This window comes from Pezoporus flaviventris, unplaced genomic scaffold (genome assembly GCF_033815535.1).
Source record: "Pezoporus flaviventris isolate CSIRO_AGI_PZ_B2104156 unplaced genomic scaffold, CSIRO_AGI_Pfla_v1 ptg000001l, whole genome shotgun sequence".
NCBI lineage: Eukaryota > Metazoa > Chordata > Aves > Psittaciformes > Psittacidae > Pezoporus > Pezoporus flaviventris.
The window spans coordinates 44552689-44570176 of record NW_026892549.1 but is presented as its reverse complement, the minus strand read 5'-3'; the positions used below and the strand labels follow the sequence as shown (position 1 = coordinate 44570176).

General features: G+C 37.2%; 1 protein-coding gene across 4 annotated transcripts in view; it reads left to right on the top strand.

The window, feature by feature from the left end:
- RAPH1 (Ras association (RalGDS/AF-6) and pleckstrin homology domains 1) overlaps positions 1-17488 on the top strand; it is a 91693-nt gene that overhangs the window by 43365 nt on the left and 30840 nt on the right. For 2 of the 4 annotated variants that reach the window (XM_061455006.1, XM_061454997.1), the window contains exons 5-6: positions 9326-9367; positions 16367-16441. The exons of 1 other annotated variant lie outside the window; for it this stretch is intronic. In XM_061455006.1, the coding sequence (XP_061310990.1) occupies positions 9326-9367; positions 16367-16441 (117 nt within the window). The remainder of the gene's footprint in view (positions 1-9325; positions 9368-16366; positions 16442-17488) is intronic. One more of the 4 variants, XM_061455015.1, reaches the window with a different exon arrangement.

Sequence of the window (17488 nt, the reverse complement as noted above, 5' to 3'; positions counted from 1 at the left end):
CAAGAGAAAGAGGTCAAGAACTTGCTTTGTCTTCACAGGAAGCTAATTTGTGTTGCTGCAAGTGTTGCAGTTGCTTTCTGTGCTCTTAGCCAGTGACTGCAAGGCTCAAAATCACCCCAAAAGCTTTTCTCACAAAGACATGCAAGCACTGCCTTTGTAAACCTGGTGATTGCTTCTCATAAGAATGTGGCTATTGTTTCTCTGCCCAGATAAGTTGATAAGAATGATTCTTTTGAAGGAGGTAACCAGAAAGTGTTGGTAATTTGAGAGCCAAATTCTGCTCTCTAGCAGAAACCTCTACACTCAGTAACAGTGCTGCTTTGTTTTTGCTCTATCCTTTTTCAGTAGGCTGAAGAAAGTGTTAAACTCTGAGAAATTTTCCCCAAGTTTACAGAATTGGTGTTCAGCTGTTCAGTATTAAAACTGTGATGGGATGGGACTTTTTCAGAAAAGGGGAAAAAATCACATTTTTTGAGTTTGTGACAAACTCTGTGGTGGTGGTTTTGAAATTAACTTCACCTTATAAATGGACAAAAACCCAAGGATTCCCCGGTAGAATCATTGAATACAAACAAAGGAGTTTGTTTGCTTTTTCATTCATTTAGTGCCTTAAAACCACTGTTCAGGGGTGTCCTGGGTTCAGCAGTAGCAGTCATTCTTCTCCTTCTTGGTAGCTGGTGCAGTGCTGTGTTTTGACTTTCGGCCTGGGAACAGAGCTGGTAACACTGATGTTTTGGTTTGGCCAAGGACTTTGTGAGCCTCATGCTCTGCCAGGGAGGAGGGGAAGCCGGGAGGAAGCAGAGACAGGACACCTGACCCAAACTGACCAAAGAGGTATTCCATACCACAGCACATCATGCCCAGGATGTAACTGGGAGTTACCCGGAAGGGTATTTCTCTTATCATTATTATTATTGGTGGTAGCAGTAGTGATTTGTGTTATACTTTAGTTACTAAACTGTTCTTATCTCAACCCGTGGGAGTTGCATTCTTTTCTAGTCTCCTCTCTGTCCCTCCTGGAGTTAGGGAGAGGGCAAGAAGGGGGGGAAGTGAGTGAACGAGCTGCCTGACTGGGTTTAAACCATGACAAGGGGTTTACTAATCTTCATGGCTAGGTTGTAAACTGAACCAGCTTTTCCTACTGTGGCTAAATTTCATCCACCCACCCACACAGTTGACTCAGTGGTGCTGTTTCTAATAGAGGACATACCTCTGAGAAAGTAGACTTTGAAGAGGACATAGTGCCCGTGTATTAAAACCAAGATTTTTTTTTTTTTTTTAATGCAGAAAGTGGCTCTGGCTGTAGCAGATCTGTTGTAAGATTTGTTATTCTCACATAGTGCTTCAAGTTAACTCTTTTCTTTTGCCTGTCTTCCTTGAGACTGTAGTTAAACTGACCTTTAGAATTTTTCTTTGCTGCTATGGCTCTTGCAAAAAAGGTCAGTGATTTGGCAGCTCTGCCCTTTTGACTGACCCTTTCTGTCCTCTCCAGGTAGTATAGGTACTTTAAAAAGTCATCCTTTCTTCTGCAGCTTAAAGGTATGCTCTTCCTCTTGTGATTTGCAGTAAAACAGTAAAATTGAAGACCATTTTGATATGGGGAAATGCTTGTCTGAAAAAGGATATTCAGTATTCTATCTTAGAGAAACAATTCTGCTATGTATTTAAGAGCTTCCTGACCTGGAAATGTAAGGAAATCCTGTAAAAGAACTGCCTTTCAATGAAGTTATGCATAGTTTAGTATACCTTCTGAGTGATAATAGTGACAAATGTCATGAAAAGAGGCTGAAATTCTACAGTCAGCCAAAATGGGAGGGTATGACTTCCCTTTCTTCTCATCCTTCCTTCCCTAAAGCTCTTATATTGTCTCATCTCTTACCCTGCCCCATCTTTGGTACTTAAACACACCAAAACATACCACTTTTATTCTGGGGCTCATTCTATGTTATTTGGGTGAATTGCAAAGGCTCAGAGGAGTCTTGTGTATGCCGATGTTTAGTAGGATTGTAGCCAAGAACTGGAGGCTGGAAGGGACAGCAGGAATGCACTCATTGGTAATAATGGATTATTCAAATCTTTTTGCCTGAGCAGTTGGACAGTCACCTTAGAGTCAAGGTCTTCATCTTTCTCCTAGTGTTCTGTGCTGCAGGAACTTCTGGGACTGAAGATGTATCAGCATCATGACAGATGGTAACACTCTGTTACCTGTAGTCTTATTGGCTTTGTAGTCTCAGGGTCTTGTCTTGGCGGTATTAAGCATGGTCTTGTCTGCATTAATGTTCTCCAGTCTCCTCTAAGCACTGCTGAATAAGAGAAGCTGTTTCCACCCCACCCCAGGCCCCTGTAATTTTTGCTGAATTGAAATTTGTCTTTCACAGAAATATTTTCCAAATCCTTGCTTGAACAGTGTTCTTCCTTAAATTTGTAGGTTATGTTTTGCCTTCTGTGCTTCTAGTTGTGTAATGAGTGGCATACATTTAAATCTTAGTTTTTGCCTGTGGAATACTTTACTTGAATCTAGATTGAATGAGTGATGTAATAGCATGAGATAAAGGTAGGGGAAGTGACAGCTATATGACTAATTTGTCCCGCCACCCACCCATCTTATTTTTTTCCTTCCTCCTTCAGTCCCTCTGCCACCGAGAAATTGTCTTTATTTTCAGTAAACTTTTCTAGACCAACAGCAGAAGAAAGTAGTAGAGAGAGAACAGTGAGCTGGGCTTATCATGCTCATGTTGCTAGTTATGTCTGAAAGGATCTATTTATGGACAATCGCTGTTACTGTCCTGCATCTACTCACTGAAGAAGTTGCAGAAAAGTTTGAAGTCTGCCATCTGCACAGTACAGCATCTCCTCCCTCCCGGTATGATGGAGTTCTTTGTAATCCAGTTTGCACAGCTGAGAGATTCTGATTTCCATATGAAGACAGAGCATAATTTGGCAGTTGGTAATGCCTCTTCCTCTCTTCTCCTCCCTCCCCCTTGCCCAGCTTTTGCTTAAGTTCATTGTAGTTTTAGGCTGGATATGTGAGAGGTGAAAATCATGACAGGGGACTGCAAGTGCGTTAGAACAACAGGTTCTTTGATTACACTTGGCAGGGGAGGAGGTAGTATATAGTAGATGTTAACATTTCTTTGGGGGAAAACAAAGGAGCTTTGGAGGCATGACACAAAAACAGTTGTAATGTAAGCTAAACACATATAGAGAAATATGTGTTGGTTAATATCTCCAGTGGGATAAAGTGGAAAATTTGAATGGGCATAAGGAAAGACAGTTTGTGTTTCATAGCAATTTTGCCTTGTTTCTTGTATGGACATGTTGTTGCTAAAATAATACTTGCTATGCAGTGGCATAACACAGAAGCTTTTCTGCCCATTAACGATCATTGTAGGTCATGTTTCATCTGTGATTGCCAAACGTTACATTGTATGAAAATGCAGTTAAATTTCTCTATGCAGAGAAATCAACCTGTAATGTGTATGTATGGTCTTTGGTAGGAAACAGTGTCTTAAAATAGAATTGGATTGCTGAACCTCACGTAGTATTTGTAGGTGATTTAAAGGACAGTTGTAGGCTATTTTAGCTCTTGGAGGAGTAGAGCGTTATTGGCTCTTGTATTTTGGGAGCTTAAAGTTTGAGTAGTTTTCCTTATGTTCCATGCTTTGTGTGGTTAGCAGATCCAAAGGATGTTAGTCTCAGATTTGGGACAGTAGCTGCAGATATACAACAGACAAGACGTAACAGATGTTAGTTTTCTATTTCTTCTAAAGACTCTTAAAAAAAAATTAAATTAATTTCATTTTCTGCCAGTTTTATTATATCCATAGTTTTGTACACAAAGTGTATTCTGGAGAGTTTCCAGTTATCCTTTTCCTAAGTTGAAAACAGTGAATGGAAAGACTTAATTTGAAACAATTAGACAGTCTCTTCCTCTTTTTCTTTTTTCTGATTATTAGTCACTACATATTTTTTAATAAGTCAACAGTAAAGGAAAATTGTGCATATCTTGAAGCACTTTGGCTTTCGGTTTTCTTGGCATAAGAAGTGTGAGCCATCCAGTTTTCAAATGTTCTTGAAATAAATGTAAAATGACTCTTCACTTGCCAGATTTTTGAAGGCTTTCAAAACATCCTCTGAAATAAACATATCAGTTTATAAAATATAAACAATACTTATGTATTTTGGTGATCAAATGTGCTTGGCATTTATCATGAAGTTTATTCATGACAGTAAAACAGTTTTCATCATATGATGCACTAGAACCCAAAGATTACCAATACACTCTTTCCAGTGCTGGCAAAACTGACTAAAAAACTAAATTTGTTCTTCCTCAACATTATACTTATGGAATCTGCAAAGCAAACGACAGAATGGAAGGGTGGGTTATTTTTGCTGTTTCTTTGGGTTTTTTCATCTGGTAAGAATTTTGAATTGGGCTTCAAGAGAGACATTCTAAAAGTTTAATTCACTGCACATACATTGCATAGTAGGTTTTAAAAATTGGTTTGTATAAATTTAAAAAAAGTGAAAGGAAAATGAGAACCTAAACATTATCCATGTATTGGTAAATCTTGTTTCTCCAGTCAGCGTATCCAACTTATTTCATAGCCGTGAATTTAAAAGTCACCCTATGATTTTTATTTTTTTTTTTCACATAAGAGGTCACTAACTAAGGTACAGCAGGAGCCATAAAACATGCAAGAATGTATTTATCTTCTGAGATTGCCTGTCAGCTCTTCCTCACACTGATGAATAAGCTCAAAAGTTTCCTCCCCGGAAGGAGCAGGAAAAATGGACAGTGTGATACATGTCTTATTTGACACAGCTGCCTAGCAAAGCTTGCTATCAACTCAAAAAACAAAATTATACTGTATTTTTTTACCTTATGTATGAACTCTAAAGGCATTGTCTACATTTAAATGCAGTTCTTTCTGGCTGTTCTGTAGTGTTGGATTCTTCTCCAGTAGACAAACAGCTGAACGAGTCAAATTCTGCTATTCAAAATGTATTTATCTGCAGTTAAAATTGCTTCTTCAGAAACTTTCCTGGTAGCCCCTTGCGTGTGGCAGTAGTGAGATGGTTGTCTCCAGCAAAGCTGTACTGTATGTTAGAGTTTGCCTGCGGTGTGCTGCCCTTATTGCATTGTGTTCCTTTAGAGATACAAACACTTGATGGTTTCTATTCTTTAGCTGTTCTGACTTCTTAAGATGAAGGTGTATAGTTCAAGGTTCATCAGCCTTCCCTTTCCAGTTGCAATAAACTTTTGTCTACTACAAGAAAAGAATGTAAGTTGGTGGGAGTCAGCTGAGCTGGTACCCTCTTAAAATTGTTAGACTTCTGTGTGTGTGCGTACATGTGCTGTTACAATTAGTAATGCTAACAGTAGAACAGCTGCTGTTGCTGATGGAAGCTGTCTGCAGTCCAGTGACCTTTTTTATCGTTTTTAGCTTCCCCTCCTACCTCTTTGCATGCATTGATTAGAGAAGTCACTATTGCAGATTTTGACAGTTGTAGAAGACAGTTTGAATTGGGTGCCGAGTATAAATAACCACACTTTAAATCTCACTTGTATTTAATAGGATTTATTGAGGAAAAAATATATTGTTCATACAGGCAAGCTAAGAAAATGGTTGCTCAGAGGTTGGAACTCTTACTAGATTCATCTGAAAGAGACAAAATACCTTAGATCAATGACCAAGCAAATCTAGGCAGCATATGTCTCAGAAGCAGCAGTTTTGGACCAGACCATTAGGCCTGAGTTGAGAAATGAGAATTCTTGCCTTATGATGTTACCAAATTTTGTCAGAAGCACTGCAGAGAGTTGTATGCTTTGATTGCAGTTTCCAGTGAAGATATCACTCTGTAAGTTGTGATTGATTAATGGAGCTTTTAAAGCAGCCAATTTCTTTGTAGATAGACCAGTCCACTTAAAACCAAGACAAGTAAATTCCTTTACTTTTTCGGTATCATTTAATTGACTAGGGAAGAGAAATACTACATCTGTAGGAAATTATCAACAGTTTACTTGTTTGTCCTTACTTCAGGTTGCCAAAAATGTAATTTGTAACAGATGACAAATTAACACAGCAGCTGATTATGAAACATTAAACTCTTAAGAGGAGAAAAGAATTTACACAGCTTTCTTCAGTTGCATACACTTGTAACTTAGAGGATGAAAACTTGGGTTTATCAGGTTTCTAAAGGATTTTAGACCCAAAAAATGAGACTTTATGTTCTGGAGAAACAGCTGAGAACTGTCCTTTTAGCTGTATCTGTTTTGTGCATGCTGGCTTGTGTTTAGTCTGTTACAGTGTAATAAAACTTGTCTGCAAATACAAAGAGAAGTCATCATTTTAAGTTAACCAGATTTACAGCCTTGGTTGCAGTTGCCTGTGTTTGACATTTAGTAGTCTCATGTCTGTAAAAGTTCAAGATTTTAGACCAGTCACATCAGTGACATGGTTTGCTTTATGAATGCGAGTTTGAGTTTTTTCGTATGCCTTACCTGCTTTTAAACAAAAGGATAGGTTTGTGACATCAACTCCCCAGCTCTGTATATCCATTCTTTTCTGGTGGTTGATCTTTGGATCATTTGATGTCTACAGTAATTTTTTAGAACTGATTAAGAGTTTAGAAGTCAGCAGACATGTAAGCAAATGTTACTTAATACGGGTACTACTTGGTGTAACAGGCAGCAGCTTCAAACAAAACCGATTAAAGCTATGTGTACTTTTATTGCTTAGGTATCTTAGCTACTGTGATGTCTTGTTTTCTGTGCCTCAGGTAGAGCCCTTCACACAATGAGGTATCTGATACTCTTTCTCAAACTAACACAGTTAACATGAAGTTTGGTGGGGTGTTTTTTTTTCCTTCTTTCAGTCTTCTACTTGATACATCTCTTTGGATAGATCAGACAACCATTTTATGTGAAATTATACTCCATTTTATTTAATTTTTCATATTTGTTTTTTTTTTTTCTTTTGGGAAAATTCCACTGCTTGAAACCTCTTTCCTGTTCATACTAATTTAGGTCCATGCTGGTGCTGAATTGGGCAGTCTAGCCCCATTTTGTGTTGGCACTAGTGTTTGTGCAGCTGCCTAGTGATTTGGATTAGCTTGTGGTCTCCCTGAAAAATAATCCGTCTGAAGTAGTTGTTTGCTGTTCTACTGGACTGCATGGTCACTGCTGTTCACACAAAAAATATGTGAGAGCACAAGGCTGGGGGAAGGTCAGGACTGCCTCTTTCTTGTGGCAGCATAGTCTTAAATCTCTTAAAACCAGTACTGAAACTAAGCTTGAAGTGAAATGGTCTATAGCTTTTGCAATGCTTTCTGTCCTGCTGCATCCCAGGATTTGTGTTCATCAGAGAAGCATCATCACAACTTGACATGGCAAGTGCATGGACTTGAACAGTGGACTATAGAAGAGTGCACGTCATGCACACAGTCCAGCAGTTCCTTAATTTGAAGCATCCACAGACATGTTTCTTAAACTGCAGTGAATTTCAATAGGTTTAGATTGTAGCTGTCAGAGCTGGCATGAAGTTTTAAGTGTCCCTAGAAGTTAAGAAATACTTCCTGTAAAAATACATTATTTTTTTTTTTTTTTAAATCATGATTATTTGGGGATTTTTTATTGGGTGTTTTTTAAGTTGCAAAGTTGAACACTTAGTATTAGGAAATTCCAGTTGCCTGCAGAGTTGCACGGGTTCTAGGAAGAGGGTTGGCCACTTGGGAACATAGAGTAATAGCTCCAGATTCTCACTTCCCGTATCTGGCTCCAGTATGCTCTGCAGCAGCCAGGCGTTGCAGTTTCAAGAAGGCTGTTGTAATGTCCCAACATGGACCCAAACACTCTCAAACTTATCCAGTCTTTTTGTTCAAGGTTAGTTGTGTGCAGTCCAGTTGAAGAGCTTTGTGAGACAATGCATCACTGAGTTTTTGTAATTGTGATTGTCCAGTCTTCACTGAGACTTTATGGACTACAGTTTTAATTCTAAAGGCTTATGCCCAGACATATTTGGGTAACTCCCCATGGGAGAGTGCAAAGCAAGTCTACTCCCCCTGCCAGTAGTCTGTTTAATGGTCAGACATGCAGTCTATTTAATGGTCAGACATGCAGAGGTTTTTAAAAATACATACACCTTCCTTTCCTCTCTTGGAGATACATTGTCTAATGTAACTGATTAGTAATAATCCTATAACAGTAACCCGTAATGGCAAATTTCTGTCTTATAAGAATTTTGCTAAACTGTGACCACTAAGCAGCTGAAAACACATCTTGTATGTTGAAGTATTGGGCAGCTCCATTATCTAATGCTGCTGCTTCAGTTTCTATTTTCTTTTTCTGAGGTTTTGGTAAGAATAAACAGTAACCCCTTTTCCGTCTGTCGAACTTTAACTGTGAAATTCAGTTACCAAAATTAACATGCCTGAAACAAATACTTCTGTACCTTAGAAGGAAAAGGAGCAAACATTGGATGACACACTAGAAATCTTGGGTACTCTGCTTTTTAGTAGCATAATATTCAATTTTTGAACCCTTAACTTCATACTAGGAAAGTTGTCACTACCATGGGCATTTTGTCCTGAGCCACAAATGTGGTGGGGTTTTTCTTTTTGCTTTATGGGTTTTGTTGTTGTGTCCCAGCCCTTCCCTTACTGAAGATTATGGAAATACAGAAATACTTCATTTCTTTTTAAATGGAGTATGGGAGCACTCAGAGATCGAAAACAGTATGACAAACTGGAAATAAGTTAAATCTCTACTAGATGGACATTCTTCTTGTATGTACTTTGTCACCAGAGTATATTATGTATGGAAGAACTGACATGGGAAGCAAATAAGCTTGTGTGAAGTGACAGTATGTTTTTTCTGTTTGTAGTGTTTAGAGAACTTAACTCTCGGTTGTTGGCTTAGTGAGCAAGTGATACTGTGCAAAGAAAATATTACCTGGGTTCATTTTCTGATTTGTTCAACTGCTTTTGTCTGGGGTTATTGACTGGTTCCCGTCTTACTGTGATTGAAAACATACTTGTATCTTATCTCCTCCCTTCCCGTAGAAGAAAGCCTGAATATCTTCTTGTCTTCAAGTCATTGATCATTTGTCTGTAAGAAATTTTGGATGGGGGTTACTGTAACTTCTTAATCTAGTTTTGTTGCCTTTTCTTAATCGTCATCGCTGCTTCTTTTTTCCCTCTTCTGAGTGGTAATAAAGCCTTTCTTTCTCCTCTGTCCCTTTCCTCTCTTCCCCTTTTGCATCCTTCCTTTCCAATTTTCCTACATTTTTACTGTTTCTGTGGGACATTCCATCAATCATCCAAGCATCCCATAAACTTTCCAGAAGAGGAAGCTGAACTGACTCCTGTAAGTTGTTACAACATGTTTATATGGCTTCTGTTAATGTCAACAGTTATGTCAATGTGTCTGCAACAAAAAATCACATTAGTTTAATTTGTTAGTATCCCAACAGTGCAGTAAGGTAACCATGTATATAATTAAACTTCTTAAGTTGATCATTGACTGTCAATTGGGCAAGACTACTTAAAATACACTTTTTTTTTATGAAGCATGATTGCTTTTGGCTGTCACAGTACCATAGAACAGACTCATAGGTTCGCTGAGATTGGAAAAGACCTTTAAGATTGAATCCAACTGTTAACCTAGCACTGCCAAGTCCATCACTAAACCACATCCCCAACTGCTACATCCACATGTAATTTAAATACCTTCAGGGATGGTGACTTCCGTAGGTGGCCTGTTCCAGTGCCTGAAAGCCTTTTCAGTAAACAGTTTTTTCCGAATATCCAGTCTAAACCTCTCCTGGCGTAACTTGAGGCCATTTCCTCTTATCCTATCACTTCTTACTTGGGAGAAGAGATGGAACCAACCTCACTGCAGCCTCCTTTCAGGTAGTTGTAGAGAGTGATGAGATCACCCCTGAGCCTCCTTTTCTTCAGACAAAACAACCCCGATTGCAAAAGAAAGCAGAAAATTGATATTTTTTTATTAGATGTTCATCACTTCATATTGCTTGCTTTTATATTTACTATATGAATAGATAATCTCAGAGTTAGCAAAGAAAATATCAGTTCTCCTTTCCCGATTTGTCTCCCTTTGGAAAAAGTTACAAAGAAAAAATTATATTTTTTAATTCTCATGGTGTCTTTTGAAAATAGTTCTAATTCTTTAAGCTGGTGTCTAAAGAATTCGATGTACTGATATAGTTGAAATGAAAGTAGTTATCTTTTCAACAGAGTTTGCAAGCATACAGCTGTCTATTGAACACTGTTTCCTCAGTTTCCCTCATTTTAGTTAGTTTCTTAGGGGTAGTAGGGGGCTTTTAAAAAAGATGTTTGTAGTGTTTCTCGACTAGTTTTCATATTAAATCCAGATTAATGGTACAAGAGTGCCACCAGCTGGTTTAATTAGATGTGTGTAATAATGTTTAATCGTTGAGAGTTTTGCAAGAAATGTGGCAAGATACTTATGTATGCAAGTTCACAGTGTCTTGTCATTGTTTTTCAGGAGAGTTTTTTGGTGAGCTGAGGTAAATTATTCTGTTGTATGTACCTTGGGTAAATGATGTCTTTGAACCTACAGATAATATTTAATTAAAAAGAAAGTTTTTTTTATGTAACATGTTTAACATAGAACAATAAGATGTAATACCTTAGAACATGGCCAGGTCATCTTTTTCTTACACTTCCCACCCAGTTTTTGTTCGTTATTTGTAAATGGGCAGTGTAAAGAATATATTTGGCACCTTTAATATAGTATTGTACTGTTTTAAACCCTGTATGTATATTCTGAGCCTTTACCTTAAAATTAGTCTCTTAGCAGTGACATTGAATCTTTCTAGACTTCTGTACTAATGGATAATTAGGTGTGTAACAAGAAAATGGATCGGTGTTCAATATGAACATATGTAATTGTCAAGGTTTTGCAAAAATGTGCAAATAGAATTGAAAAAATGAAGCAATGAGGTGATGTGTATATATAGCATGTTAGCTGTGAACTGATGGCTTGCTACAGTTGCAAGGGGGGTTGCAGTGCCTACATTCTTCAGAACCTAGAACTAGAACCTAGTTTATCATCTTTTCTAAAAGGATTTTCTTAAAAGTGCACCCATCAGTTACTGTCTGCAAAAAATAACGCTGATGTGCCTAATAATTCAGTGTTAACTTAGAAAACATTTTAGGTTCCTTTGGTTTTTTGAAACTGGCTTTCATCCTAAGGCCTCAGAACTTCAAGAATTAAAACAATCTACTGAACTTTTCATAAAGGATCTGACAATGATAATAGGGGAGAAAATCTTGAGCTTTTGAGGGTTACTTGCTTAGTATACTGCAGCCAATTATATGCTTAAAGTCTGAAAGGTATTTTCATTTTTCTGCTAGTCCATCTGTTCTGTCATGTTTAGCAAACATGTTTTGTAGATGTAGGGTTGGTGATGGGTATAAAAATGTTTCAGCATTGACAAAACTTTGACATAAGCAGCTACTTTGTATTTAAGAGGAGTATTGTTTGAGTTCTCTGAAAATGCTGTGAAATGCAATATTCAACATCTAGTCCATGAACTTGTGGTATTTAGGCCCAAAGATAATAGATGTTACATTCCTGTCTTCAAAGAAAGGATATAGGAAATCTTTGAAGTTCAAAATGTAATTTGGAGCAAGGTTATATTCTATGATTTCATAAATATTAAACCTAGTGGTCTTTCCTGAATGAACTACATGAAAACCTCACATCATCTAGAACTTTTAAATGCTAATTTTTCTCAAATCTAGTTTTTGGCATTGTCATTATTCATACCAGCTGAAGTTTGTTATGGAGACATTAGTAGACTTATTTGTATGCTTTTCTGTTCTGATATTTTGATAATTGTATCCCATTTTTTAATGTAAAAATGTTTGTGTACTGTCTGCTATTGTGCACAGCCCTTTTGTCATCCCTTGAGAAAGGTATACATTTTATTTTATAGAACATTAATGTTGTGATCAGCATATCTCTATTAGTATTTTGAGGATTTTTTTAATTATTATTTTAATATCAATAGTTTTCAGTGTGACTTGGAATAATTGCTGCTGGGAGTTAAGTTAGAAAATAGTCCAAACCAGTCATCATTGCAATGTCTGCTTATACTTCTTGTACAAAATGAGTTAAAAACATTATTTTCCTATGTTTTGATAGTTTTCTCTACTTTTATTTTTTTATTTTTTTTTTTTCTCTATCCAGGTCCTTTGAACTAAACTGAGTATCTGAAACTTAGTTCAAAGTCTGTTCTGTTCAAAGACAGTTCAAAGGAAGCACTAAACCATAACTAAATAGCTTTTTATGTATTGTATAAAAATTGTCCTTTAAAAGAAGTGATTTTGGAACAAAAAGAAGTCACAAGCATGTTCAATAGCTGATGATAGGCTTCATATTTGCCTTTTTTAGGGAAGGAAGTATATCTCCTGAAGGTTATAAAGAAGAAAAGATAGTGAGGTCCAGTCTCCAGCACAGTTAGTGTTAGCACCTGTCCGGGGTTACTGGTCTAAAGTTTTGCAGCACAGTTTATACTGAAAGATTCTTCACAATTTCTGAGGAAATGCAAATTACATGATTTGATGATATGGTAAGGAGAGGAAAAAAAGCTATCCTATAGATTAAAAATACAATTTTAGAATCCTTCTTGTATAGAAGTAAAGGATTACAGCTAGCTTTGGACTGTGTCCATGTTATATACTGTCTGTGTCTGCACCCTTAGTTAAGTGCTAGCCTAGAAATATGTGATCTTTTAAAGAAGCGGGTAAATGAATTATGCGTCACGTCATTGTCTTTGTGTATATTCTTGTATAATAAGCCACATTGAGTATTTCAGTGAATGCAGCAATTAGTCTTCCAACACTGTTAGAACAGAGCTCTCATGGAACTTCATGCTTAGTGTGAAGAACTGCACGTTTTCACCTTCTCTGAAGCTTTTGTCATATTTTGATGCTTCTGTGATGTTTCAAACCTTCCAAGGATATTTTAATATTCCAGTTGCAAGACAATTAAAAAAAATTAAACTGAAAATGCCCATTATGAGAAATGATGGCCTTGTACTGTGTAAGCAGTAAGCTTACTGCAACAGGAGAGAACCAGTGCATGGTGTTGGGGGCTTGTAGAGATTGGGGCATACTACTTTGTGAATTGGAATTGGTTTTATATCCTGAATGAACCTAAAACTGCACTGGGGAAGAGGTTTCTTTGTTGACAAGGCGTGAGTTCTTGTGATGGGAGCAGATGTAAGGAGAGCAGATGCTTTTCATAGTGGAAGACTAGAAATGTCTATCTAGGACTAAAAACGTTTTGGTTTCCTAATTTCTTTGGTATTATTTTTAGTTATAATATAAGGAAGCAAAGTAGGTTAATTTATTTGGAAGGATAAGGCATTTATACCGTCAGAGCTTTGATACATATTTGAAGTCCAGAAGTAGAGAGGAAGAGTGGGCTATTTAGATCCTCTGTGTGGTCCAATGTGATTGTACAGTCTTAAGAAAAAAATAACAAAATATTTATCTTTTCCTAAACAATGGAGTATTCCTAGGAGACTGTCTTAAAAAGCAGCATCTGTTCACCTCAAAGCTTGATGTTTGAGTTGAAGTCTTCCCTTTGAAACAGGTTAAATGCTTTCAAACTGTGGATTGTGAGAGAGTAACACATTTTTGTTCTAAAATGAAATCTAATTTTTTCTATCTCTAATGGTTTGTGCAGGTGTAATAGTTTTAAAAAAAGTTATGTGCACATAGTTGTTGCTTAGCCAACCTATAATTCCTAGAACTTGGCCTTTCCTGTTTCTCTGCTACTTCTGCTCATTCTAACTTTTGGATATCTGCAATACTGCAGAATGGGTTATGCAGTAGGAAGGAGCCATGCACTAAAGGTGCCTGAAGAAGTGTTGCCTTCCTGTTTCTAGACATGTTTCCAGCTCAAATTCACATAGGTAGGTGTTTCGCATTTTACTAGCCAATGCCTGTTCCTATGAAACACCTATTAAATTCTTGATTTCCAGATTAGCTTTCCTGTGGTTATCTGCTTTTATATTTTGCTGCAGATCTGGAAAGTGATATTGGCAAAGTCCCCAGTGGTTATTATTTTGTAAGAACTGTATGGCATTCCCATTTCTGGATAGAATTAAAGTTCCTTAGTGGAGGTGCAAGATGGCAATAGCCAAAATGACCAGTGGTAGGTAGAAGGTTAAACTACCTACCTTGAGCTGATCTGTTAGAAGAAATGTTCTCCAGCAAGTAGTATTTAAGTAGAAAAGGAGAAAATCAGTATCCCCTCTTTATACTGACATTATTGTTGACTGATGGAGCACTAAGGGGAGAAAGTGGCTAAACCCTAAGGAAGAGGCTACAAATGTACATTATAATGTTCTTTCTACTGCAGTGCTCCATTCACCAAAAAGAAAAGTGATCCATATTAGTTAAAGTCCAAGATGTCTGACAAGAACTCTATCAAGAAGCTCTTTAAAAAAAAACTGTTTGAACTTATCTTTGGAGTTTTTACTTTTTTTTTTTTTTTTTTAGCTTTGGACAGAGCCAACCAATTTATTCCAGAAGGCCAGTAGTAGTATGTGGTAATGAGACCATTCTAGACTGACTTTGTGGAAGTTTGAGCTTCTGTTTAGGAAAGGAAACCACTCAGAGTAAAAAGGCACATAACAGAAATCATAAAAAAAATGATCAGTCTGCCTTCAAGTTAACCTAAGATGTATTATTGACCAGCAGTGTTAGCATCACCTCAGGCTGAGTAAATGAACTGTTGTTTACATGATAGCCACTCTTAAGTGTCATTGAAGATGCTGGAAGTCCTGTCTATATAGAAAAAGCAGAATGTATTAGTTCATCAGTCCCTAATGATATGGTTATATATGGTAGGAAGTTTAATCTGAGAATTCTGTGTGACTGTAAACAATGCATGAAATCTTTTAATTGTACCAGGTCCTGCATCAGAAAGCTCTCATTGCTGTGTGCTTGAGGTGTTACTAGGCAGCACTGCTGTGCTTCTAAAACATACCATGTAGACATAGATGGTAATTAATCTGCAGACAGCAAAATCTGTGTTCAGTCTGTAGCATAACCTGTGTCTATGCTAGTGGCTAAGTAGCAGATGGAGCTTGAGTAGAGTCTTAGGTTTTACTTCAGATGCTGTGCATTATCTTTGAGGTGTAACATTTAAAGCCTTCTAGAGATCTGTAGTTACTCATCCCAGCATGTGGCAGTTGCACCAAGTATATTCGCCCTGCAGGAACTGTATTCACTAAACTATTTGATACTGCCTTGCATGAAGTCGTGGGCATGGTCCCTTCATTTTTTTTCAGGAGACTATACCTTATTGTGTCTCTGAAGAAGAAATGGGGATTCTGTGCTGCTAATTGTAGGCTGCTCAGTTGTCATGCTTGTCCTTTGTAGCATTGGGCCAGTTGACAGAAATAAGGCTGACACAGATACAGCCACATTGGACCGAATTTGCAGTACAGCGGTACACAGGAGATACACTTAATGCTCCTGTTAAGTGCCACAGTATTGTAGTCTAATTTCCTCAGCAGACTTGTGACTATGTGGTTCTGCAAATGTGGAATGATGGTTTTGTTGCTCCTCTGTAGCAGATCCTGAAGAAGATGATCGCTGTTAACTGTCATTAAATGATTTTTGCCTTTTGAGAGGTCCTTCTCTACTGGTTGCTACCGCTTTTGCTTCCCCTTTTTATACAGATTAAAATATATTTTCTGCTAATTTATCTTCCAAGCGAAATACCGGGATTTGTGCCCAACTTTTTGGATTACATAATTTGGACTGTATAAAAGAAGGAGACTTAAGTCTTTAAAAAAAAAAATCAGATTATTATTATGGTAATGTCTGGGTTGTTTTTTTTCTTCAACTATGGAAACAGCAACCACTGTAAAAAGTGTGAAACCAGTTCTTTCTCTCCAGGATGACCAGTTTTTAGTGGCTTTATGTTTGTGTAACACAAGTAGAATGTTCTGTTTTAGAAGACTGGACAGGATTTTGAAAAGCATTGCAAGTGCATGTTTCCTTAGAGTTCTAAATGTCTTTAAAAATGAGTTGTCTCTTGCAGAAAAGAAACCAGTAGCAGGTAAGCAAAAGTTTTCTTAATTCTATTGTGTGACCTTTTCTACAGGGGAAGATTAAAATAATGCATTTATACTAGTGTGTTAGGCTCGTAATATTTGGGAATGTTCACATTTTTATGGGAGGGGGATAAAGTGATGGCGTAGGTTTTTTTCTTTAAACTCTATCTTCTGTAATCAAGGCACTATGAAATTACTATACTGGCTTCTTTTGACTTATGTTCTTTTTCTTTCTGCACAAGCACTCCTATTTGGACAGGGAAACCTCCCTCCTTCTGAGAAACATTGCAGGAAAGCCTTCTCATTTGCTGACCAAGGTGATGCTTCTTCTTTCCACCTCTATGTGACTATTTCCATGTAGAAAGAATGCTTTCGGTGTGTGCTATGCTCCTCCCACCCCTGCCCTTTCCAGGAACCTGTGCATTTACTTACATGATTTTCCTGATTGTCCAACATGCTTTTAAAGGCTTAATTTTATTGTTTGTTTCTGCAGATTCATCAAAGTGTTCAAATCTTGGCAAATATTCAATGGCCACATCAGTAGGTAAAATGCCTTAGCTGAAAAGGAAGTGTGCTGAGCTAGAGGTTTTTATTATTCCCATTCACTAGTTTAAAAAAAATGAAAGATGACAACTGTAGAAAATGTGGGAGTATTCAGTACTGTTAAATGGCAGTAGTAGCCTTAAAATAAGTTCACTTGCTGTATTGAATATAAACTGTAGTAAGTAATGGGATTTACTTTTTAATGTTTTGAATGCTGTCTTGATATCATGTGGGCAGAAAATGCTACTAAGGTAGTGGTCTAATGAACCAGGTATGTACAATTCTGATTATAAATTCATTTTCTTTACAGGAAGGAAATCAGTAGTGTACTAAGTGCACAAATTACTGTTCAGTTTAAGAATTACATTTTCCATACGTACTTCCTTCAGAAATTAGAGTAGAAGGGATGGAGCAAGCTATAAATCTTGCTGAAAAAGCAAGCTAAGATGAAGAACATACAGCTTCACATCGTTAAGAAACCTTGAATGTTTAGTAGCTGAGATGTCAGATTATGTCTGTTGCTGCCTACTGCAAACCACCCCTTGGGTGATTCTTCTAAACCAGAGACTAGAGGAGAAAGTGCAGGCAAGCTTAAAGTGACCTCAAAATAATAAGGATAATGTTTGCTGTTCATAAGTAGCCTGTATTTTCCAATTAAAGTTTAGACCCAGTTTACTGCTCTTTCTTAAATATCTTAACATTCTTCTCAAAATACACAGTATGCATCTTAACAGCAAATTTTCATGCTGTATTCTAGAGGAGCATAAAAAGTCAAACCCAAGGAATTTCTGCTTTTGCGATTGTTTTGCTAAAAATTTAAG